At 47.3% G+C, this 23,823-nt stretch overlaps 3 protein-coding genes across 3 annotated transcripts; all 3 read left to right on the plus strand.

Annotated features, from left to right (window-relative positions):
• Positions 1-820: 820 nt before the first annotated feature.
• LOC119460729 (multiple coagulation factor deficiency protein 2 homolog) lies at positions 821-5,736 on the plus strand. Its single transcript, XM_037721794.2, has 4 exons — positions 821-1,264; positions 2,806-2,892; positions 3,735-3,856; positions 5,055-5,736. The coding sequence occupies exons 1-4, from the start codon at positions 1,083-1,085 to the stop codon at positions 5,141-5,143; spliced, it is 480 nt and encodes a 159-aa protein (XP_037577722.1). The 5' UTR covers positions 821-1,082; the 3' UTR covers positions 5,144-5,736.
• Positions 5,737-7,466: 1,730 nt separating this feature from the next.
• Positions 7,467-15,188, plus strand: LOC119460730 (multiple coagulation factor deficiency protein 2 homolog). The gene is made up of 4 exons (XM_037721795.2): positions 7,467-8,048; positions 9,484-9,570; positions 12,756-12,889; positions 14,935-15,188. The coding sequence occupies exons 1-4, from the start codon at positions 7,906-7,908 to the stop codon at positions 15,030-15,032; spliced, it is 462 nt and encodes a 153-aa protein (XP_037577723.1). The 5' UTR covers positions 7,467-7,905; the 3' UTR covers positions 15,033-15,188.
• A 375-nt stretch (positions 15,189-15,563) lies between these two features.
• LOC119460728 (multiple coagulation factor deficiency protein 2 homolog) lies at positions 15,564-23,436 on the plus strand. Its single transcript, XM_049672360.1, has 6 exons — positions 15,564-15,595; positions 16,305-16,450; positions 16,618-16,642; positions 17,088-17,174; positions 21,782-21,903; positions 22,915-23,436. The coding sequence occupies exons 1-6, from the start codon at positions 15,564-15,566 to the stop codon at positions 22,992-22,994; spliced, it is 492 nt and encodes a 163-aa protein (XP_049528317.1). The 3' UTR covers positions 22,995-23,436.
• The last annotated feature ends 387 nt before the right edge of the window (positions 23,437-23,823 follow it).

Below are 23,823 nucleotides of genomic sequence, written 5' to 3' on the forward strand. Positions count from 1 at the left end.
CGTTTGCTCTACATATATGGTGATTGTAAAGGAGGAAAGAGACGCCTACTTCTGCAGCCCTTAAGGGAGCACGGCGCAGAACGCGCGTTTGTTCTCCGCCGTGGGTTCACTCCCCGTGAAAGCGCGCGTCCCTCGCGCCCTTTCACTCGCACATACAGCGTTCGGCGGCGCGCGGCGACGATTTCATCTCCATTGACGTCATACGGAACCTCACGGCGACGGCAACGGCGACGACGGCGACGCCGACGGCAGAAATCTGCCTTGGAGTGTCCATATAATTGCTATCGCAATAAAACGTTGAGATGGTGGTCACACGAAAGTGAGTGAGTGAGTGAGTGAGTGAGTGAGTGAGTGAGTGAGTGAGTGAGTGAGTGAAATAACTTTTATTAGAGGTACGGCGAGGACGTGAACTGGTCGCGCACCCGGCTAGTCCCACGTCGAAGGTGGGTTACTGTTCATTCGTGGCGCTAAAAGAAATTCCTATTTGCCTTAACGCAGACACAACGCCAGACCTACTGCACGCGTGTATTATGCCTGCGTAAGAAAACGAGATAAAAAAGGGAAATAAAATAAGAAGGACTTGGGGGCTGAGGGGCTGGCGGTTTGCTGCCGTTGGTACGGGAACACATGTCGAGGCACTAGCTTTCCGTAAGTGACAAGCGCCATCTGCTACAAGTCGTAAGAAGGCAAGGCAAATGACTTTCCACGCCGAGGCTGCTGGACGCGGGACCAGCTTCTTGCGACGCGCAGCCGCAGCGGAGACTCGTAGCGCCGCTTATCTGCGCACTCTGTCGACGAGCTTATCGCGGGCGCTGACGTCGTCTTATCAGCGTCCAACGTGGCTGTCCCGTAGCCGCTATCCCTCTTTCGCGTCTCCGCCAGCAAGAAGAAAGCGCGCCTCGGCTTCCGCAGCTGCCACTGAAACTGCCCGTCACATCAGCCGCGTGCCCTAGACAGTTGTTGCGCTGTGTTTTACGCCAGGACGCGGAACTTGCCTGGGGAAAACAAAAGCCCGCCGCGGAGTCTTTGTTTCTGAGTTTGGCCGTGCGTTCTTCGTGCGTTCTTTTTCGTGCTGTGCCGTGATGCGGTCGACGCTCGGTTTTGCGGCTGCTGGCCGGACACCGGTGCTCGCTGCGTTCTGCCTGCTGTGTGCGGTTGTGTGCTGCGTTTTCCCAACGGCGGCTGCGAATGCCGACGACGGTGGCGACAAAGTGGCCGAAGTGCGTCGGAAATTCGGAAAGAGGGACATAATCCACGACATCGAGTAAGTGCACGATGAAGGCTCACCTGCAGTCGTCCTCACTTCCGTCCGTATAGCGGTGAATCGGTGCGCTGTGATGCAATGAAAGTCGATATCCGCGCGTTGCTGGCCGCTTTGAATGACAATGCATGTGACAAGTGAAAGCTACAAGCATGCCCGGGAAGCACGTTATTCAGCCCGGTACCGTGAACCTAGCAGCTGCTGTGGCACGACTTTCCTTGCCCTCCAACCCAGCGCTCGAGCGATCTGTACAGAAGTGTGGACGACCGTAGGTGCACGCGCTTCTGTCCCGGGAGCTCCTGAACACGGCACCTGCCGAGATAAAAAATACATATCGCAGGAGTCGCGGTTCAAGACACCGGGTTGAATAACAACCATGGGGCTCCCTTGTTCGTGTGGACGCTGTCGCTTCTCGACAAAGCATTATCTCAGAAAGCGAGCAGCGAGGCAAGAATGTCGCTTACCTAAGTTACCTTTGTTCGCAAAGAAACACTCAGGGGCTCTAGACAGAAGTGTGAAAGGCTGTACGACTTATCACTCACTGCCTTAGGTTGTAATCGTTTTCTCAGTTTGGCACCGGGCGAAAAAAAAAATCAATTTGTGCTTTGCCCAGGACGTTCGCTCGTTCAAATACACGCGTACATGGCGCAGTCAAATAACCAGGCAAGAATTAACGCCAAGCTGAGGCGGATTGTTTACCCTGTACGGCGGATAGGGCAAGCGCTATCTTGAGAGTTGTCGCGGCATCTAGAAAGATTAGCAAATTTGAGTTTTCAGCCTGACGCCGGGTGTTATACAAGTACTACAACGAACACTACTGTGATTACTGTGGCATTTTCTTCAGTACAAATGAGGCCATGGCACGACGCATACAAGGTAAATACAGGATAACCGTAATGAGCCATAACATTGGGTTTACCATACTGATATACATAGTTTGCACATACGTCATCGCGGACGCCATCTTTAGGTACCAGCAGGTCGAGAAGCGGCGTAATCAAGAAACATGACAGCATGACAGCACGACAGGCGCGTCTTGCGTCCAACCTCAAAGCAATAACAGCGATAAACCTGTGAAAAACAGTCGCCGTCAAAATGTAAAACAGAGTGGGCGTGATAAGACGGTGCACTGACGTCATCGTAGCCGCCATCTTTAGGTACTAGAACGGTGGGAGCTGCCTCCGTGACGTCACATGAAAACTATCTATAATTCCGGAATAACGCTGACCTTTTTGGCTCATGGAAGGAGACTGAGCAAGTTGGGACCAGCCCTCTCGCAGGGTGCAATCCTAAGGTCACAGCCATTGTGTACAATAATCACTAATTATATATATATATATATATATATATAATGAAAAGAATAAGGGAAGCCATGGGGTTTTTAATATTTACAATCATATGTGAAGTGAACAGACAGTGAATTCAAATGACTCATAGGGAGAAGTATCAAACTAAAAGCTAGGCAACCAAAGACAATAAAATTGGAGACACAGGTTCTATGGAAGCGGGCGTGTATTTTTACTTATTATGGCCTTTTGGTTCAGGCACCTCAAAGAAGATCTGAAGACAATTACAGATCTGCAAATCGAGGGCAAGCTTACGGAAGACGAGACTATATTTTACTTTCTTCGGTAAGTTTATCGTGTTCCATTCTGTAGCATTGGATAAATGACGCTTTGTAAGAACAAGGTTATTTTCTTTTACGCTTCCTTGCCATACTTTGAATATTTCGGCACTGGTACCTAATTTCTGTTCTGTTCCAGTTCTGACCTGTGCGTGCATTATTACCTTGATTTGCACACTTAACAGACAAGCTGAACTTTGGAAACTGGGCCAATATTTAAATCAATCGAAAGTTGCTTCGTCTTCAGTGAGACAGGCATGCCGTTTAACTTGTGGAAAAGATGCTATACACACCACGTGAGGATAGCTAGAATACACAGATAATTGTTTTTGAAACATGAAAAGGCTTCCCTTATAAGTTCTCCCGGTAAATCTGGAACCACCGTGTTAAGATTTTGTTAAGTATTTTCACCATTCGTGAAACTGATCATTGTCTTATGAAAACAAAAAAAAAAGTGTCTTCTAACTACCAGGCGCTGTTTCGTCGAACTAGAAAGTGAGGCACCGGGTTCGTCAAAAATGTGTGTTCGCGTATGACTACGTTTCTATTTTAAGTTTAGGTATACAGATGCATTACGAGGCTATTTGGCCCCAATTTTTTCTTTTCTTTTTTTAGGAAGGAAAGAAAGCAGGTCTGTACGTTTCTAACACAGGACTTCATGAAATAAAAAAAAAAAAACGCCCCTGTACCGTGCAATTGGATGCACGTTAAAAAAAAAAAAAAACCCAGGTGCTTAAAATTTCATCCGGAGTCCCCCACTACGGCGTGCCTCAGCCATATCGCGGTTTTTACACGTAAACTGCAGAAAGTAATTTAGTTAACTTTAATTATTGTTCGTACCATTCGCAGCATGCACGACTTCGATGACAACAACATGCTTGACGGCTGGGAGCTGCTGACCGCGATGAAGCACATGGGGACGCACGGCCATGGTAAGGACGAAGCCGAGACCGGAATCAATGAGACAGTTGGTAAGTGCCAAGATAAATTGGAACTGGAAGATGTGCTTCACTGTCGCGCTTCCCTTCTTTTACTGCACCAAAACTGTTACGAGCTGGGATATTGGGATACCCATGTAATGTCACGGTTCGTTCTAACGTCACAGCTCCCTGTAACATCAAAGCTCCTTGTATTACCATCACGTTCGAAGACTCGGAAAAGAAAAGAATGTAGGAAGAAAAGTTCATCAATTTACGTGCATTGAAACAAGAACCCAATGGCTCCTAAGCGAGTGCTCAACTACTTCTCCACAAACAACGTTGCCTTTTTCTTTCTTCTCTTTATTAAATGGGAGTAAGACATTCTATAGGAAAAACAAATCACTACAAAAATTTAAAAAATGTAGGTAACTCTGAACACATGTGCTCCAAGGTCATTCTTGAGCTACATACACACTGCGAATGTAAGCAGCACATTCCCGAAAGAAAGACCGTGTGTTTCGCGCTACTTCAGCATGTATGTCGCACAACGGGTCCTCTCTTCAGCATATTAACTCTATGCTCTCTCCATCCTTTTCTTTTTCCTGGCAGCAGCCATCAGACCTGCTCAGATGCATTCGCCCCCACTTTCCCCATGTGCCAGTACATTTCTTTCCCTATAACCGTGGAGTACGATAACGCACTTTCTTTAAAGCACTGAGCAGAGGTTGCATTCACGCATGCGCAAACACTGGAGTCGGAATCTGTAAAGGATGCCTTTAAATGAATGCGAATGCATATCAGCGGGAGTGGTCGCTACTGCAAGGACCAGCAAAAGGGGGTAAGAAGCGTCTCCGTCGCGTCGAAAACGATATCCGACGGCATAGGTACACCACAGTCTTTCGTTATCGTCATGTGTACCGTGTGTCCCACCGCAGTTAACATTATCCAAGCTGTTCACTAAAAGGAAAAGCGGTGCAAGATACAATTCTAAGATCTACGGTATTTGGTTGTCAGAGGTGTGACGACCGAACACCGTAGGGTTTAGTATTGTCTTGCACCGTGTTATAATTTTCTTTTTATTTGTTGAAGAGCTTGGCTAACGTTATAGCTGGGACACCCTGTATAGCTCCTACAACCTCTTAATTTGGTGGTTGGAGTGGACGGGTCACGCTTGCAATGTCGGCGGTGATCCTGTGACGGTTCATTGCCGCATCTAATCTTGACTCTTCGGCGACTGCACGCATTTCAGAGGCCGTGGACGCCCTGATGCACTTTGACAAGAACGATGACGGATTCCTGGAGTACGCTGAACTTCGCTCTTCCTCTGACGAACCATAGAAGGCTGACCTCGTCACGTGAAACCTACGGTGTCATCGTTTTTCCTCCATGTTGTGATTTACAGTATTTAAGGATGGTGTGGTCACGGCATACAGTTTGTGCGAGCGTCATCTTAACGAAACGCATCCTCATTGAACCGAGCTTCTGATGTCTCCAGGTTGTTTAAAATTACGTGGATTATAAGCAAGGAGCGAAGTTGGCAGCTTTGGCGGTTTTATTCCCCCAGTGTATTGGTTGTTTTATATGTTTTGAAGTCACGCGGAATGAAGTTTATTTTAGCGAGTTGTCAAACCTTTTAGTTTTTAAGGTATCTGAGATAAGGTTCAAGCTGTAGATCATCAGCTCTCATCACACTTCTTTCATTTAAAAACGAAATCTTCGAAGCGGTGTTAATTATCATTTAAGTAATCAAAAGCCTTGCCAACGACGTGATCGCCACAAATATTATCTGAGGTGCTCGCTTACGTATAATCGCGATACAAATGTGATTCCACTGTCACTACTTCTGGCATTAGTTTCTGCCAAATTTTTTGTGCATCTGCCATATAAACTTTGTAGCGGAGCTCAAAAATAAACATTTCATTGTTTCCTCGTCTGCCCGTTATTAATTTTTTTTTCGTGCAACTGGGGCCTAAAATTGAATGGGTCTGTAAGGTCCTTGTGAATGTTCGCCTTGGTTCACTTATGAATGCGTTCTTTTTGTTTAGTTAAAGTGCGGGCTCGCTCGCCTTCTCTGGAGTTCTTCCCGTGTTTGTGGATGTGTTGCCTTGTAATGTTGTGCTATTGGCTCGCACTCGAGCTGCTTCCTGAGGCCGGTGGCGGGATGCAGTTCGGCGAAGAAGGGAGCGGCGGGGGGTTCTTGCGCACTGCTCCTTGCGAGCACCATAAATCACTCAGCGTGCCGCGGCATCTGGAGCAGGGAGTTTTTGGGGAGTGTTTGGGTTGGGGGCGAGGCGGCTCGGGCTCGGGTGGTTTGAGTAGCCTCCCCCCCCCAACTTCCAGCCGGTGTGAGTTGTAGGGACACATGGTCCCGGGGCTGGGGTTGCGAGAGTGCGTGGTTAAGCGGGCAGTGCAGTCTGAGACTTGGGAGACAACGGACCGATCTCCCGAGTGCCCGATCGGAGCGACGGACTGCCCTCGAGGCTGAACCACATTCATTAACCATGTGTACTCGCTTTCTTTGTTGACTACATACTCGCAGTGTAACCTGTAATGTCTGTCTGCGATTAAATTTAGTTCGCATTACGGACTTGCACGATCTCGAGTCTCGGGATACCAAAGCACGATAACAATGCAGCAACTTAAGAATAGCCGACAACGACAACAAACTAAAACACCAAGAAATAAGAACCCAGCAGTGGAGCAAAAAGGAAAGCTTACTGGGCCTGCAGCACACGTTCTTAAATTCGTTCCTTATTCTTTTTATTTAATTAGTTTCCGGCAGTACTCGCTCTGCATTACTCGTGGTGACCGGAATCAATACAAAAAGGCTGTCATCCTCGGGGACGTAGCAAGTACTTGGCTGTTGGGAAAGGGAGGGGGGGGGGAGGCAGGGCACTGCTTATTTTCCGGCAGCTGCACTGTGCGGTCATGTTTTAAGTTTGTATTCGCGATGATTCGTTACCTTCCCATTCGCCGGCCCTTACTATAGTGACTAGACAAGAAATCGCAATGACTCCGAAAATTAAAATTAGCACGCCCCCCCCCCCCCCCCCCCCCCCATCGTGATCTCCCCTAACACTGGAGTCATATTATCCGCTCATTAGAATGGATTACATCGGCATCTACAGCGCGCACACACAGGGAAATAATAATGGTGACATTGTGTCATTGTTTGGCGTAGAACTGAAAAACCCCGCCGACCTACGCACACGTCGCTAATACACGTTTCAAGAACGCCCCGCGTGACCGCCGCTTAAGTTTAGTAACTTATCAACAGCGTCATTAGAGATCTATGAATGGCGCAAATCGACTATACACTTTAACTACATGAAATATGTTCTACAAAGCGCGGAAATCGAGCCGGTGCTGTGGCTCCGCGTTCAAGCTTCCCGCTTCTCGCAGCTGGTGCCGCGCCCGTATCCAGAGCCGAAGCCGCGGCTGCAGCCAAAGCTGACGCTGTCCAGCTGGGCCGACGCTGCTGCGGCTGCTGTCGCAACTGTCGCTACGGCTGGCAATGACGTCAGTCCCTATCGGAGGAAGAGAGCTGATGAAGGATTGTCGGTGGGTGTAAGCGCCGCCGAAGGCTGGAGACAAGCACCGCCGCTTACTTTCCTTACTCTCTCCCTCTCGTGCGCTCTGTCGCCCTCTTCCTCTTTTCGCGAGTTTCGTCTTTCTCTGGGCACGCCTCAAAGAGATGATGGTGGGCAGAGCTGTCTGCCGCTAGCGTTCGCAACGGCCACGCGTCGAGCCGCCACCACTGCGCGATCTCCACGTGTGTTTGTGTGTGTGTGCATATTTGTGCGTTCATGCGCGCGCGCGCGCGATCGCGCTGTTTCCCCCACGTGGCCTCCCATGCCTGCGTGGCGTTCGTCGCTTGGCTTCGGCAGCTGCTGTCAGGGTTCGAAGCGCGTGAATCTTGAGGCACGGCTGCCGCGTAAACGTTCGGGCGCTCAAACTCGTCGACGAAGCGGCGGCGGCGGAGCGAGTCTGTCTTTGCGGTAGGCACTCGGAAGCGATTTTCCTGCCTACAGTGTTTGGACATTGTGCTGAGCGGACGGCAGCTGTTTTTGTGACCTCGTCGTGAAAAGCAAGAAAAAAACATGCAGACCCTCGCGAGCTGGGGCTTTTGTGCGACTGTTTTGTTCGCCGCTGTCGCGGCCGACCTGCCCCCTGATGCCCAGACCGGCGCGGCAGCTGAGCTACGCAAGAAGTGGTCGGCGGTGGAAGTTGCCCGCGACTTGGGGTGAGTGCACTAAAGTCGACATGCTCTCACGTCGTCATAAGTTAACGCCGTAACGCTGCAGGGTATTCACTTCAGAGGGCCTGTTTTGTTTGTAATTTTCTCTAAATGTTTACCAGAAACAGATCTGTTCCCAGTGGATCTAAAGAACTGTTTGCACTTTTATCTGCATGTTAAAGGTGGGAATAGGACAAACGAAAGAGAGGTGACAACCACGCATGATTATGTTCGCATTTCTTGTGCCTGTACTGCTGCCAAGTTTCCCGAGCTATAATTTACTAAGCACGGCCGTGATGGCGTGCGGTGACGACAAAGTCGCAATATCGAGCTCTGGTCTGTTTGGGCAAACGGAGGCAAAGTAGTTGCAAGGCTGGAGTCACCCGCGGTTTTACCTCTGCGTAATGAAGGAGATTTCGTACTACTGTTTGCACGATATATATATATATATATATATATATATATATATATATATATATATATATATATATATATAAAGTACTATCACTCAAGTGGCGCTAGAAAACAAACTAAGCGGCGCATCCATGTTTTTCAAACAAACGCTGAGCTTTCAGAGCTGTCGTGCATTTGGCAGCCGGTTATGCTGCGATTCACACGTCGCAATTTCAAGCAAATAGACATGACGGCTTTTTTCCCCCCTTATTTCCTTCACGTGAGAGTTTCATTTCGGCGTGACAACACGTCGTACGAGTTAGAAATGCTATCTTTGCCTGAAACCCAGGAGAAATAGCCAGACGTCGATTTATTCAATACGCTGCGTGCCACTCGTGAGTGCTAAACATATGTGTTAGGGGCTGTGTACTTCAAAAAAAGAAAAAGAAAAGAAAATGTAAAAAAAATTAAATAAAAAACGCGATTTTGTGCGTCTGTTTCATTCGAAACTTTAGTATACGTCGCTTTCGACGTGTCCGACCTTTTCCTTGCCGACTGAGCTACGCGCATATTGAATTTAGCAAGGCTGTTTTGTGTGTCTGTTCTAGGCACTTTCTTTTTTTCTTTTCATCCGGCGTCAAGGCTAATTGCAGAACTAAAAAAATATTGAAGGCCCCTAGTGATAAAAGGCATGGCGATAATTAGCACTAGTCGGAGCACTAACAGCTTTATTGGCGGCGGCCAGATACTATCTTCTTGTTAATTTTACCCGCCACGATGGCTTAGCGGCTATGGTGTTGCGCTGCTAAGCACGAGGTCGCGGGATCAAATCGCGGCCGCGGCGGCCTCATTTCGTTGGGAGCGAAACGCAGGAACGCCGGAGTCCCGTGCATTGGGGGCATGTTATAAGATCATCTGGTGGTCGAAATTAATCCGGAGTCCCCCACTCCGCGGCGTGACAACGCCACAAAGCAGCTTACGGACTGTTGTGCCTTAGAATACAAACTTTTCTCTTCACTTACTTCTTTTGTATGCATTTTGTTTCCAGTCATATTAGAAAGGACGTCGCAAAGATGGTTGAACTTGGAAACGCCGGAGTAATGTCGCAGGATGAATTGTCATTCTACTATTTCAGGTAAGTAACCAAACGGTACCACCTTGTGCCTGTAGCCTGCGCAATAAGATGTTCGCGCATTAAAACCGTTGCGTCGCGCTGTGTACTTTAGCTGTGCATTAGGATTGCTATTATTGCGATAACAATTATATGGACACTCCAGGCGCATTTATGCCGTTGGCGTCGCCGTGAGGTTCCGTATAAAGTCCAAGGGCGATAAAAACGTCGCCGCGCGCCGTATGCTGTATGTGCGAGTGAAAGCGTACCGCGTCTCACCCCCGTATTCAGAAATGCAACTTCGCTTCAAGTCCGTACTTGACTTGAATTAAGTGACGCCTATTGTGAACATGCCCTGGACGTTCTTTGCGTTTGCTTCGGCGTGTTCACAATAGGCGTCACTTAATTCAAGTCAAGCACGGACTTCAAGCGAAGTTGCATTTCGGAATACGGGGGTCAATCTCGCCCGCTCGAAAGGGAGGAAAGCGGGCAAGAAGTGCGCCGTTGTCTGTCGCGCGCGAGGCACCCAATGTTAGCGAGGCGCCAGGGGTAGGGGAAGGAGGGGGGTGTCGTTTTACTCCGGCTGTAACGGCTGCAACTGCGCATGCGGCGGCTGCGCGCTGTCGCGCGGCTTATCTTGAGTGCGATCTGCGTTGGCGGCACAGTCTATGTGCGTCGGCGGCTCATAGCTTTGTGCGTGCCGTGTTCTCGGTTTCCGTTGAAGCGATAGACTGCAGGAAGGTCACTTCGCACGCTGCTGTTCTCACGTTTCCTCACGCCAGCATTTTGACAGCGAGTGTCCGCGGTCATGGAGTGGGATGTGTTCATGTTTGCCGTGTGCGCTGACACCATGTTTGTTAATTTAGTTAGCAAGCGAAGGTTTACAAGTCACAAAAGTACTATCCTTAATTCGTGTGGCTCTCTGCTAATTTGCTATCGCATTCGATGCTTCGCCTTTCGGGCGAAACTGCGACTTAAAAAAAATGCGACCGCTTTGACCCTTCAGTGAAAGCGAAGGTATTTTAACATTTTGTGGCATTCGTTACAAGATAGCGAGCGGGAGGCATTCACAGAATCTGTGGTTTCTTCGTGCGCGATGATATAGAAGGTTAGTTACACCTCTACTCACAGTAGGAAGCCCCCCGGACGAAACATTTGTATCGTAGGCTGTTTTGTGATGTGGCACACCAGCATTTCAGTTTCAGTTTACTTGTCCTGCTTATTTACAGGAGCGGGAGCAGAAGCTAAAGGCTGTACAGTCTGACAAAGGCTTCTGCTCCTAATGCAGTGCGACACGCAGATCGATGAGCAGAAGCATGCAATAATCGCATGGCGATCAAAATGAGCAAGTACACACGCGCACACACAAACACGCTATGGACACTGTATATACAATGTTATATATATATATATATATATATATATATATATATATATATATATATACAGGGTGCTTCATTTTAGCTGCACCAAATCTTTAAAAATAGCCTGTGGCAGATAGCACAATTATAATCCTTGATCTAAACTACGCGATGAGGCGGCCATTACTTCCACGAGAAATCAAAACGCCTAATTGAGTAATTAGCATAATTACGCTAGTTAACTTTTTAATTAATGATTTCACGGCACATCTTTCAATCCACGAATTGTAGCCGCTGAGTTCGCAAGGCGGTATCCACTTGGAACGAATTCTCAGGACCTAACCAGTTTCGAGATATTAATTTTTAACGTGTCCGACGAAATGCATGGGCGTTCCAGTTAACTTTGTGCTTCAATGCATAAAACAGCGTTTTCCTCAAAAAGTTAACACTCCTACTGTGCATCCTACTGTGCTCCTACTGTGCTCCTACTGTACTGCGTCCACACTCCTACTGTGCATGCGCATCCTCCTCCCCCTCCTCTACTCTCCTTGTCTCATCTCTCCTCTCGGCATTCCTCCTCTCCTCTCCGACGCTCCTCTCCTCTCCGGATTGCGCAGCGAATGGCAACACCTGCGGCTCCGCGCGCGATAATGCGAAGCAGCTTAGGTTAGAGGCGCGACGGTAGGCGCCCCAGAGGCACCGGCAACAGTCACCAACGCCGCGCGTTCGGTGCGAACGCGGGCAAAACGCCGACGGCGTCGACAACAGTTCTGCGCGTTGCTGGTGCTGCTGCATGTCCAAGTTTATAGAGCTGATAAAACTACCTTGAGTCGACCCCATGGCTGCTTCGCATACTACTCAGGGTTCCCCTACGGAAGATGGTGTAATTTTTTTAGTGCACTTGATCAGCTAATGTTGGGCTGCTTGAAATCTTGGATTGTGCCTTGCTTAGGAGCAAATAAACGCTTATTATCGCAATCGTGTGCATAGATATCTGACACGCTTTCTCCAATTTCGCGTTTCAAACGCTTCTTACATCGGATTTTTATGACGTTTCCGTCACGCGAGCATCTTGATATCAGCGTAGATCGAATAGGATATCAAGAAAAGTGTAGATATGGCACTGCGTTGTGGCTGCGCTGCGCGCATCATACATAAAAGAAGAAAAACGTCTAGACAGGCATGACCGAGACCTCAGATTGGCATTTTATAGCCTAGCTCCGCACCTGCCTTGAGTTACGAAATTCAGACTTCGCGCTGACAAGCTCGAAAGATGTGCTTCAGTTGTGATTGCGTTTATCGAGACAATTCTAGGCAGTGAAAGCTTTATTCGATGGAAATAAACTATGCATAGTCTGTATTTTTTACTTTAACGAACTGTTATGTTCTGTTGACAGCAGAGATGAGTGTTCATAGCATTTGATACAAAAATTACGGCTCTATTGTCTTAATTTATTTATCGCTTCTCTTCACTGAATCTTCACCGACAAACAGACTGTCGATGATCGTACACTCGGTGAGAACTAGTGTACTAATCTAGTACGCTCTAGTGAAAACCTAAGATTGAAGTACCAAATACACCGCAGTCTAACAATTTGTATAGATGCGCCATCCGGTTACGTTCGCACATATCTATGACGTCCCGGCAAAGGCGTACGAACTTGGTTCAATACCGGCGCTCATATGGAACTATTTTTTGGAGCGCGGAGGTTAGAAGCGCAGGTGCAGTGTGCGTGTGTGTGTTTGTGTGCGTGTTTGGAGGGGGTTGGGAACGTCAGAATTCTTGCGCTGTTACAAAGTTTTATAGTTGCTCGCATCTAAGCACGATTCGTGGATTGTATGGCACAGGATGCACGACTTCGACAACAACAACCTGCTGGACGGCCAGGAGATGATGGCGGCCATGTTCCACACCAGCCACCACGATGATGGCGACCACGCAGATGAAAGGATAGAGATCATACCGGAGGTGGACATCGCCAGTGAGTTTACCTTCGGCACCGCCCTACATTAATCTTACTCGTACTGACTATGGCGTTGCGCTTCCCGGCCGCGGCGGACGCATTTCGATTGGGGCGAAATACAAAAACGCCCGTGTGCAGTGCATTGGGTGCACGTAAAAAAAAAACAAAAAAAAAACAAAAAAACAAAAAAAACAGGTGGTCAAAATTATTCTGGAGTCTTCGACTACGGCATGCCTCATAATCATATCGGGATTGTGGAACGTTGCAACCAAGAATTTCATTCTAATTAGTTCATCTTACTGTAACATTTATTTCAGATCACACTTTCGTCCGCGCAACAGTTCTTCGGCCGATATAACGCCTAGATGCAATCAGAATGACCTGGAACCTTAAATTACCTGTCTTGTAGCTCCTATTACTCCCGAAGACAACGAAAATGCCCGCTTTTACATGAATGCTACCGTGACAGGCGAGTACGTGACCTTCATATGATCTCGAATGGCACCGGCGCGTGAATTCGCCTCAGAAATGACATCGCTGCTATCTCTTGTTTTCAGTTCAGCTGGCCCCTAGAGTCTTGAAGCTCCTTTCCCATCGTCACCATGATAATCACCACCACACCAAACCTCTCAGAGAGCGAGAGAGAGAGAGGGAGAACTAATCTGAGCCCTGTTAACGATCGTAAACATAAAAAAAATCATACGCGCATGATTAAAATGCTTAGGTGCATGGTCTAAACTGTTGTGTACTGCGCTGAACCGCACATAAGTGATACTCCATACTACTATATACATAGCTGCCAACTTTCACCAGTTTCCCGTAAGATTGAGAAATTTCGGCTCGTTTTGCGGTTTTACGAATGTTGCGTCAAGGTTTAGCAAAAATAAATTCTGTTCGCGAAGAAGCTTCGCTCGTTGGTCTCTGAAGCTTCCGTTGAAATCCTTCTGATGGCGAAAAGATTCAAGAGCAGCACTTGCTCCGAGTAAGGCTATACGGACAAATTCCTGAAGCAGGAGAATTGGGCGTCAGCATTTGCTGAAAGGAGTCACTGTGATCGAGAAATACTGTATTTCTTGCTAGTATTTGCTGCACCAAGTTTTTTTCTGCTTGTGAGCTGCGTCTAATGGCAGATTGTGTTATAATGTGCGTATATGTATCCCTGAAAAGGTGTGTGCTCAGGGATGCTTTTAAAATATGCCTGCTATCATTCCGCTCATTTCCCACTTTAGTGTCATGTCTGCATGATTTTGCGAATTTTAGTATTCACAGGTTGGCAGACATGTATACATGTATATCGTTGCCTGTCCAAGTGAGGACCCTCTGAGTGACTTCCGTATCATGGTTAGCATTGAAAACTGCAACCGACATTGTTCAATTTCCTTGCCCTTCGTGAATAGTTTATTCGAGCTACGCGCAGTGTCACTCGTTGACTTATGCTTATATTTAACCGTAATGTTACTTTGCGAATACGTGAAGTTCAATCAAGAGAGATGATGAAGCGCAGGTCCTGTCTGATTGTGTTTTATTTACCGTTAAACAGGAAGCACACTTTCTCGTGAAAGCCTTTTCTCCAATGACTGGTATCATATTCAACAAAAAGAGGCAACTGACGTTTCTTTTTGTGCCCAGCTACTTTACCGTCGTTTTTTTTTTTTTTTTTCGGTTTTAAGGTCGTCGAAGCTCGGTCCCCACGACGCTATGGGTATATTCAGAATGTTCGCGTAATATGAGTTTTGTTTTCAGCAACTTATGCCCCTACTATTCCTGGGAAAGCGAATTAGAGGTGCACTAGAAACGTATTAGCGAAGCGATGACGAGGTTTAATCACACAAAATGATCAAAGCTCAAGTATGCGAAGTGACTGAATCCAAGTTTGTTTTCCAATGAGCGCAATCTCTGTGCGATATTGTTTAACTTAACGAAAATGTCCCACAGTAATAATGGCTTGGGTAGTATGTTGTGCCCGTCTTCGTCTCTAATGTTAAACGAGTTTTGTATTTTTGCTCAACGTACACGTGAAACTCCAATGAATGTTCTGGTCCTTTCAACTTTTTTTTTTTCAGGCTACGTGGACTCTGCCCTTTTAGCTGACAAAAACCACGACGGCTACATTTCGTATCCGGAACTAAGGGCAAGCGACCTTGCAAAGCAGCATACTTAAATCTTTGTACAAAGGTGATACCACTATGCGCCCACTGCATTTTCACATACGTCGTCTTATTTAGAATTTTTTTTTTCGGTACACAGTGCCTTTTCAGTGCCTTTATACAACTGCTTTACTGAGTCCTTTTACTCACAATAAAGTATTTTGCCGTGCCTCTGTATCTCTTTCTTGTTATGTTCTTTTCAATTATTCTAATTGCTCCTGCTTCTTAAAATGAAGTTGCCATCGACATGTACCGACACACATTATGTTATGGTCTGTCACAGATGAGCGGAGGGGAAGTTACATGCAGTTCAATAAGCTTCAAGTTGGGTACTATGCTGTAGTTAATATCTACATTTTGACATAAATGGTCACTCGCTTTTAGGGGGACGCCCCGTTATAAGTAAACCCGACACGACATCAACATTGCATCCACATTGTGAAAAAAATTGCCCGAGATATGTCGGCTAACGTGCATGTTTATCAATGAATAATTTGTGAACGTTCATTCTAAATTTAGGCTGTCCTCAGCGCTTGGATGCTCCAATGAAGGGTCCCCCGACGAATGCGGTTACCCTGTAGGATGTGCGATATTTTTTTTTAAACGTAACTGGTCGACAGGAATTTTCAGTAGACGGGGCAAGAAATTGCGCGAAATAATACTCGTCTCTCCGTTCAGTAGTTTAGAATCGAGATAGCTTATTGCAACGATCAATACAGGTGGATGTGCACGCAGTAGTTTGAGACGGGATTCGCATGTACTACTGCGTGTGTTTCGTAGAAACCTTCACTGACCGGTACTTTTCTCTGGGCATGGGAGCGACTGGAACGAAAGACAATTCAGAGCCGTCTTTGTTGTCCGCGGCTATTTCGTAAGCACAGCTGCCTGACAGGTGGTGTCGTTGAGATATCCATTTTCATCAAAGTTGGCGAAGCCCTTTCGGAAACAAATAAAGGAATAAAGGAGCGCGGCAGCTTTGAGAACACCGCCAGCAGGCGCTCCGGACATGTACGTGGAAAGACCTACATTCGCTCTGTAACGTGATAGGACGACGACAACGTCATCTCCACGTCTCGTCGCAGATGCCTATTGCTTCCGCTCACACTGAAATCAGTAGTGTTGGGAGTCGGCAGTGGATCTGATACGGAAGTAGCGTCTGTACTATATTTTTTTTTTTTTTTGTATCTGTGCGTGTGAGCCACCGTGTGATTACGTTAGAAGACTCACACATGTATCGTCGGCGATTCGTGAGAGAGGCGCCTGCAGAAACCCGCTGCAATTGGCAGCTGCGCTGTACTGCGTTTCTCGCTTGCACGTGGGTCGTCAGCGCACACGTCGACTCGACTTTCCACACCGCTCCGAAACCGTCCAGCGCAGCGGCGGCTGAGCTGCACCACAAATGGTCCACTGCGGACGTGGTTCGGGATCTTCAGTGAGTTGAATGTCGATTTGGGTGATTAATGTGACCTCCTGTCTTCTATCTCTCTCTCTCTCTCTCTTTCACTCTCCCATCCCCACTTATCGAAACACTTTGCAGCGAAACTGGCAAAGTGTACGAGCGTCTTTCCTGTCCTGTATCTGTGTTCTTTTCATCCGCAGTTCAGCGCTCTTCTACCTTCAAAGTGTACGTAGTTTTCCCTCCTTGCCTTTCTTTCCATCTGTATCATTCTGGGATTAATTTCTTCTAAAAATTCATAGAGGAAACTCTAGATGGAGGGAGTTCGTTTGTAATAACAATTGTGTGATCAGTCTGTGATGGCAAATAAATTCTAATTAAAGAGGTTAAGAACGAAGCAACAAGAACCTCTGAATTGATAAGAGGAGACTTCAGGCAAATACAAGCTCATAATTTCCTGGCTGGCTTAACTGCCGTGCTACTAGACGGCAATTTGGCTCTGTAGAGGCAGACTTCCTTTTATTGCAGTCCCAGTGTGAAACTGTGTCCTAGGAGTACCGCGTATAACTAACGAGTAAAAAAGAAACGACATCCGTACTATCTGTTCGCAAGCGATTTGTGGATTGCCGCTGTGCCACCTGTTATAACCGCGCATTTTCCTTCTTTGGTCTAGGCACATTAAAGAGGACGTGGCGAAAATAATCCAACTTCAGAGTACGGGAGAGCTGTCCACAGAAGAAATGTACTTTTATTATTTTAGGTAAGGCTCGGTGGATCGGGGTATTGGCAGGATTTACATAGCATTTAGCCATACTACTACGATTTTGAACTCTGCTAGAAAAGTATTTCGACTAATGTGATTTAGATTGTTTGTTGACCATCGTGAAATGTATGTGTATTTATATAAAAACCGTTCAGTGCACCCTCCCTTAACGGATTAACCGAAAGAAATGAATGAATGAATGAATGAATGAATGAATGAATGAATGAATGAATGAATGAATGAATAAGCAATATAGGTGTCTTAAACGTTGCGAATGTTTTTAGCTTTAGCCTTCATCAAGTTTATTCAAGTTGCTTACCCGCGATCATCATCCGCGCAATGGGCGCATTACGTAATTTCAACGAAGCTTTTCATTATAAAAATTTTACGATGTAAGCGGGTGAAACCAGCGGATTAATTCTCGACAGTCGCCTTTGCTAACCCGGTATAACTTTGTCGCTAGCCTACTTGGCTGACATTTAAAGGTGCAACAGCTATGTCAGGAAATGGGGAGCGTGTCCATAAATATTCGATTCAGTTTATATCACACGTATTTTCCAGATCGACGAGCCTCACTATATGTTCGCCTGCAAGGATTGTAGCGCTTTCATATGTGTCCTCAGTGAAAAGAGCAAATATTACTGTGGGCGTTGCCTTAAAACAGCAAATAAACGTCGTGGTGGGTCCAAGATTTAAAAAAAAATGGAAAGTGCCAAAAGAACACGGAGGCCCATTTAAGCGTGAAATTCAAGGCCGCCTGACAAACTTGCTGAGTGAATATAGTAGTCTACTTTGTCATTATTTCCCCAAAATGACTTCCTCGTACACGCATCACAGTCCGAACAGCGGGGAAATTAATGTATCTTTTGTGACATATTCTCGGCGATGGATATATAGCGATTGTAGTGTTAGTTTCAGAATGTAATGTGAAAGTACGATGGCTATAGTATTCGGTGGCATGAATTCGCAGTTTGTCGCATGTTTACCAAATTAAATGACATGAATGCGAATTTGGAAAATTTTGTTAAAAACCCAATTGCACGTTGCCAATTGACACAAATGTAATATCCTACTCTTCGAGTATTTCGTCTCAAAGTGGCAAAATAGCGCTGTGTTCCACTACAAGTTCGAAAAGCACTTCTACCATGCCCCCACGGCCCTTTCACACCTTAACTCTGAAAGTAGTTTAGACGCTTTGGAGCGTATATCTTGTCCCACAAGATTCACCGTCATCTACCTGCGGGTCTTTCCTTTCTTTAACGCTGCGTGCCCGGTATCTCCAGGTAGAACGACGTGCGCGTTATCAGCGTGACACAGCATTCTTGACTGTGTGGGGAAGCTCGTCTCTCACGCGTCCCCCGATGTTGTTTTCCCCGCATGGCTATCGCGTCTCCTGTAGTTCGCCTTCTCCGCGTAGCAAGCGCCGGCGGTGGTCGGTGTGATTGAAGATTAGTACGAGAGATGATGGCGACTGCTGCGCTGCTAACGCCACCCAACGGCGGAGTTACTAGGGCCCAAGGTGACCCGTAAAAGAGCGAGGGATTCGGGGACGCGCCGTCTGCTGGCTATTTCCGGTTCGCGGTAGCGCAGCCACCGCTTCGCCGTTGAAGCCTGTTGATGCGCTTGCAGTCCGGCTTTGTCACACGCGGAAGATTACCCGGTTGCAGGAGCCTAGCAAAATCATGGTCGGCTGCCCAAATTCAAGCGTTAAAGGTAAACGCATGTAACTACTGCCTCGCAGCATCCCTTGCTGAGTCAGCTCTGCACAAGCATCAGAGGCATGGCTGTCACTTTCAAAACTGTGATAGAAACCATCAGTGAACAAAAACAAAATGAACGCACAGTGCCACTTATCAGGCGGCGATGAGCTGTGTGAGGGCCGACACAGAATGGTTCCCCAAGATGTTTATTTCTCTAACATTATGATTCAAGCAACCAGAACTATTTCAGTACTCGCATGCACATATAGAGGTATTATGGAACATGATTTTAAGGCGCCAATTTAAACGGGACACAGCGAGATACTTACATAATACTCGAAACCAACCAGCTAGTTCCCTGAACGCAGATAGAGGTAATGCGCAGCCGTAATATGTCGGCGATACGGCCATTGTTGACAAAAAAGCGAGAACTTCTAACTACGTACCACTTCAAATGAACCTCGAGTTTCAACCGAGAAATGCCGTTGACAGTGCGCAAGTTTTCAAACATTTTCAGCACTTCATCTTCTAATTACGCTAGCTGCGCCGTTACGGACGATATCGGTTGCAGTGCCGATCACAGAGCACCATTTACCAGGCCGCTGTAACCATCGCCTCAGCACCCAATTTTCTAAGTAATGCTTCTATACGCTTGATAAATTATGCGATTAAGATAACTTTTTCCTGACTAACCCGCAGGCAGAGCAGTCAGTGACGGGGCGTCCAAGCAGCGGCAAGTGTAAAGCTAAACTTGTCAGAAAGAAAAAAAATTACACCATCTTCCCGTAGGGGAACCCTGAGTAGTATGCGAAGCAGCCATGGGGTCGACTCAGGTTCCCATTAGTTTTCAGTTCGTCGTTTCCGTTAGGTTGAGGTACGTAGCTACCGTCTTCGCGAGCCCGAAGTTCGGGATCGGCCTGTCGCCGCTGCCGTTTCGTGGCAGCGGCTCGAGCCCTCTTCTCCGCGGCGCTGTCCACGGCGCTGACACTGGCGTTGACGCTGGCGCAGTCCGTGGCACTCATCGTGGCGTTGTGGGAGGCGAATGAGAGGAGCGGAGCGCGCGTCATTACACCGCGAGCTACAGTGGCGCCCCCCAGCGGAGTATGCAGCGCCTACCGTCGCGCCTCTAACCTAAGCTGCTTCGCATTATCGCGCGCGGAGCCGCATGTGTTGCCATTCGTTGCGCAATCCGGAGAGGAGAGGAGCGTCGGAGAGGAGAGGAGGAATGCGGAGAGGAAATGAGACATGGAGAGGAGGGGGAGGAGGATGCGCATGCGCAGTGCGGGTGTGGACGCTGCACGGCGGATGGGTGGATGGAGGGAGGGTGTGACATAGCCCCGACCATAAGCTGCTTCGCATCTAAAAAGGCTGCCGAAACGTAAACCAAAGTTCACTTATGAATAAAAGCATATCCCTACCGTTCTTGGTTTGTCATCGTCGCGCCCAGAGTCAACTGAAATCAGCTGCGTGAATGGTACGACATTGCTGGTCGACAAAGTGGATGGAAAGCTTTGCACGACTCAGTTGAAACCGCGCAGAAAAACACGTGCGCCAGGCATGCCACCGATGCCGCCGCGTCGTCCGTCGAACCGGAAGCTGCCAGCAGACGGCGCGCCCCACAATTCCCTGCGATTGCTCGTTTTACCGCTCACCAAATCTTGATTACCAAATCTTGATTGAAATATTCTGTGTGTTTGGCTTGGGGTTGGCTAGCGGGGGCGTGGACGTTTCGCGCGCTCGTCGGCCGTTCGCGGGACCGTCCTGCGAGAGGCTTCGGAGCACCGGAATGGACGAACACGATCGTTCGAACGCGCCACCGTCGGCGTGACCGTACACGTGAACGATTAGACGTTGGTGTCCAATACGGGGGCGAACATATTCGCTCGCTATTCGGTCGTGGTGAGACGGACTTCCTCGAATTGTCGTGCGCCCATCGGCATGTTCTATTGGTAATAATTCAGCTAGCTATATTGGTGTAGGAAAGGTGCAATAAACGTCCTTGTGATTGGTTCGCACTACTGTGTTGTCGTTCTGTAGTCCTAAGAGCACATTTGAGATCCCACAACTGGCAAGTAACGAGCTCAGAGTTTTCAAGAAAGGAAGCTTAAGCAAGAGAGATGATTATAGTTTTGTGACAAAGATGTGCCCCAGCGGGCGTAAAAAGTAATGATAGAAATGGTCAGCATATTGGCATATAATCGTAAAGTCGGAGGCACGAACACATTAACGTTAAAAAAAAGAAAAAAGAAAGAAAGAACAGCAACAACCACGAGAACTGACTGGAGAATCGTGTAAGCGACTCAGGGAAAAGAACGGTAAGTGTAAATCCACTTAAACTGAGAGGAACTGACCTCCCTAATTTATTTTCCAGAATCTAAACATTGTTAGCAGGCTTCTGTAACTTTTGCAACATTTCAGTAACCGTTGGGTACATATGAAAAAAAGTTATTGGGCTTCTGAATGGGACATACGCCAATTATCGTACGCCATATATGCGTGCGCCTTGTCAATTCGTGCTGTTGTCCTCATCTTGAGCGGCTCTGTTGCGCTCGAGTTAAACTCGAAAGGTATCACACGCATATGATGGCGCTGTAGCAACTGATAACGACCGTAAGCGGCTCGGTTTTAATGATGCTTTATTTTTTTTCAGATTCAGCCCATATTCTAAGTGTGAATGAAAGTTTAATTTTGATTTCATATTAGACGTACCAAATTACTGAGTAGATTCTGTAACCGAAATATTCGGATTGTTTTGGCCAGTTTCGGCGTCGCCTTTTCCTTGTCGATTGTTTTGGGAACACTCCGAGCTTTCTTTTGGCTCTGGTTCACCTGATAGCCCCACTTTGTAAAGTTCTCTAATGTCGTTCCCTATCGCTGCTGCTATTGCTACTGATGTTGCTGTAGGATGCACGATTTCGACGACAACAATTTGCTGGACGGCCACGAGCTGAAAGCCGCCATGTTGCACACCCTCGCCCACCGGCCTGGCACTGAGGAGCAGTCAGTGCCCGAAGAATCGATCGCAAGTGAGTAAGCAGATGGCATTCGAGATCGGTCGTGTGCGCTGCCCGGTCTCGGAGGCCATGATAAACATGCAGTGTCGTATGAAAAACACCAGAGGGCAACTTGGCGCTAGTGTAGTTGCACGCCGCCAGTATGGGAATGAGGGGCAGCTCATAGATCATGATTAGCCTTCAGAACAGGGCACGAACCCCCCCACCCCCCGGCCCCCAGCACACACAAACAATGGGGGACGGGCCAATAATCGGAGGGGAGGGGGGGGGGGTTGCACGCGCAGACAACTCCAGAAAAATGACATTGAAAAGGTGACCCTGTGGATAAATGAGTAGTGCGTAATTGAGAAGTGAGACCAGATGCATGGGCAATACTAATTAAAGGAAATCGAAAGCAGTTTATTCACAGATTTGCCTTAACTTTCGCCTTGTGGCTTCAGCCGACCGAGTGCATATTAATATTAGCAATCTTGAAGCTCATTCTTCATAACAAATTTGTAGCGTCGTCATAATTAGTCTCATTTAGCCTCTACTTGCTACCATTCAATGGTCTTCCAGGACATTACAAATAGAAATATTTGTATAGAACGTAAGAAATGACAACGCACGTTGTGGTTTACGAAGGTTCATCTTGATTCAGCAGTACGCATGCTTGAAGTAGTCTTTTATTTAGGCGATGGAAATTACGTATTTGCCCCTATATAAGTAAGGATATTACCATCATATAACTATTTTAAAGTTGTTCAGCATGGTACATGTCTGGGCAAACACGAATAAATCAACACGCTTCATGGTCACGTTCCGCTCTTTCATTAGTATGCTTTATTTCCGTAAAACATGTTTTATGTATTACCTTGCATTTTTTCTGAATAATACCCATCTTTGAATTCGCGCCCAATTAAGCTGCACATGCTTCTCTCACTTCCGATATACCACTGTCGTAGAGCCTCCAGTTAGGATTCGTTGATGACGACGATCGACTTCGCCACGTACACTTAATGTTAATTCGCTTTTGCTTTCCAGGTTACGTGGACGCCGCTTTGAAGTCGGACGCAAATCACGACGGCTTCATTTCGTACCCGGAAATAAGAGCGGCTATGTAATCATTTGTGCACGTTGTTCACTTACGCATTCACTGAAGCATCGTCATTTGCTAGCAACGTCAATAAAAGCCCCATCTCACCTTTGAAACGCCTCGTCTGCTGTGCTTCGCTATTAATTTCGTGTTTCTCACTGAAAGTTGCCGCGGATCTCAGAGAAAGAACGCTTGTACATCGTCCACTGCTGAGCCATCGGTTGTGTTTTTAAAGCGAACCTTTTTACTGCGACAGCAATTACTTGAACACTCCAACAGAATTTTCGCTGCCTCTATCGCCGTGATGTTTCCCATAAAGTCCGTGTGCGATTACAATTAACGGCCCGTGCGCCGTATGCAACGGGCACGAGGGCAAGCTTGCGAGGATGAGCCTAGATGAACGGTCGTCTTCCCGCGCGCCGAATCTTGGAGGTCACGGGATCGTGCGCACGCTATGTAAGGAGAGCGCGCGTCTCTTCTAGCTCGGCCGTGGCTACTCATGGCTGTCCGCGTGGCTGAGTGCATATGCGGCCCGCGCGCTATATGTTGGAAATCATGTTCGGCGGGTGACCGGTTCAAGGGCGAGCCGAGATGGCTGCCGCCTTCATGTACGCTGTCTTCCCACTCTCCTGGTGTTGCAGCTCGCCTAATGAAAACTTCGGAGACACGGTGAAGGGAGTGGCAACATGAAGCGTTCGCTTTGGGACAGGCACGAGCGGTCCTCACTGCTTGCGCTCGCGGTCATCGACTGAGATCTGTTCATGTTTGTTTGTGCGAGTGTGACACCTGGCTTGTTTTTATTTATTTATTTATTTATTTATTTATTTATTTATTTATTTATTTATTTATTTATTTAC

Source organism: Dermacentor silvarum, chromosome 8, assembly GCF_013339745.2.
Source record: "Dermacentor silvarum isolate Dsil-2018 chromosome 8, BIME_Dsil_1.4, whole genome shotgun sequence".
Classification (NCBI taxonomy): Eukaryota; Metazoa; Arthropoda; class Arachnida; order Ixodida; family Ixodidae; genus Dermacentor; species Dermacentor silvarum.

Excerpts from the sequence above, each read along its gene's own strand:
- LOC119460729 (XM_037721794.2), top strand. The coding sequence starts at position 1,083 with ATGCGGTCGACGCTCGGTTTTGCGGCTGCTGGCCGGACACCGGTGCTC. Across the intron at positions 1,265-2,805 it reads GACATAATCCACGACATCGA|GCACCTCAAAGAAGATCTGA; the intron begins GTAAGTGCACGA and ends CTTTTGGTTCAG. Across the intron at positions 2,893-3,734 it reads ACTATATTTTACTTTCTTCG|CATGCACGACTTCGATGACA; the intron begins GTAAGTTTATCG and ends TACCATTCGCAG.
- LOC119460730 (XM_037721795.2), top strand. The coding sequence starts at position 7,906 with ATGCAGACCCTCGCGAGCTGGGGCTTTTGTGCGACTGTTTTGTTCGCC. Across the intron at positions 8,049-9,483 it reads GAAGTTGCCCGCGACTTGGG|TCATATTAGAAAGGACGTCG; the intron begins GTGAGTGCACTA and ends TTTTGTTTCCAG. Across the intron at positions 12,890-14,934 it reads ACCGGAGGTGGACATCGCCA|GCTACGTGGACTCTGCCCTT; the intron begins GTGAGTTTACCT and ends TTTTTTTTTCAG.
- LOC119460728 (XM_049672360.1), top strand. The coding sequence starts at position 15,564 with ATGAAGGGTCCCCCGACGAATGCGGTTACCCT. Across the intron at positions 15,596-16,304 it reads CCGACGAATGCGGTTACCCT|CTGCGCTGTACTGCGTTTCT; the intron begins GTAGGATGTGCG and ends TGCAATTGGCAG. Across the intron at positions 16,451-16,617 it reads GACGTGGTTCGGGATCTTCA|TTCAGCGCTCTTCTACCTTC; the intron begins GTGAGTTGAATG and ends TTTCATCCGCAG.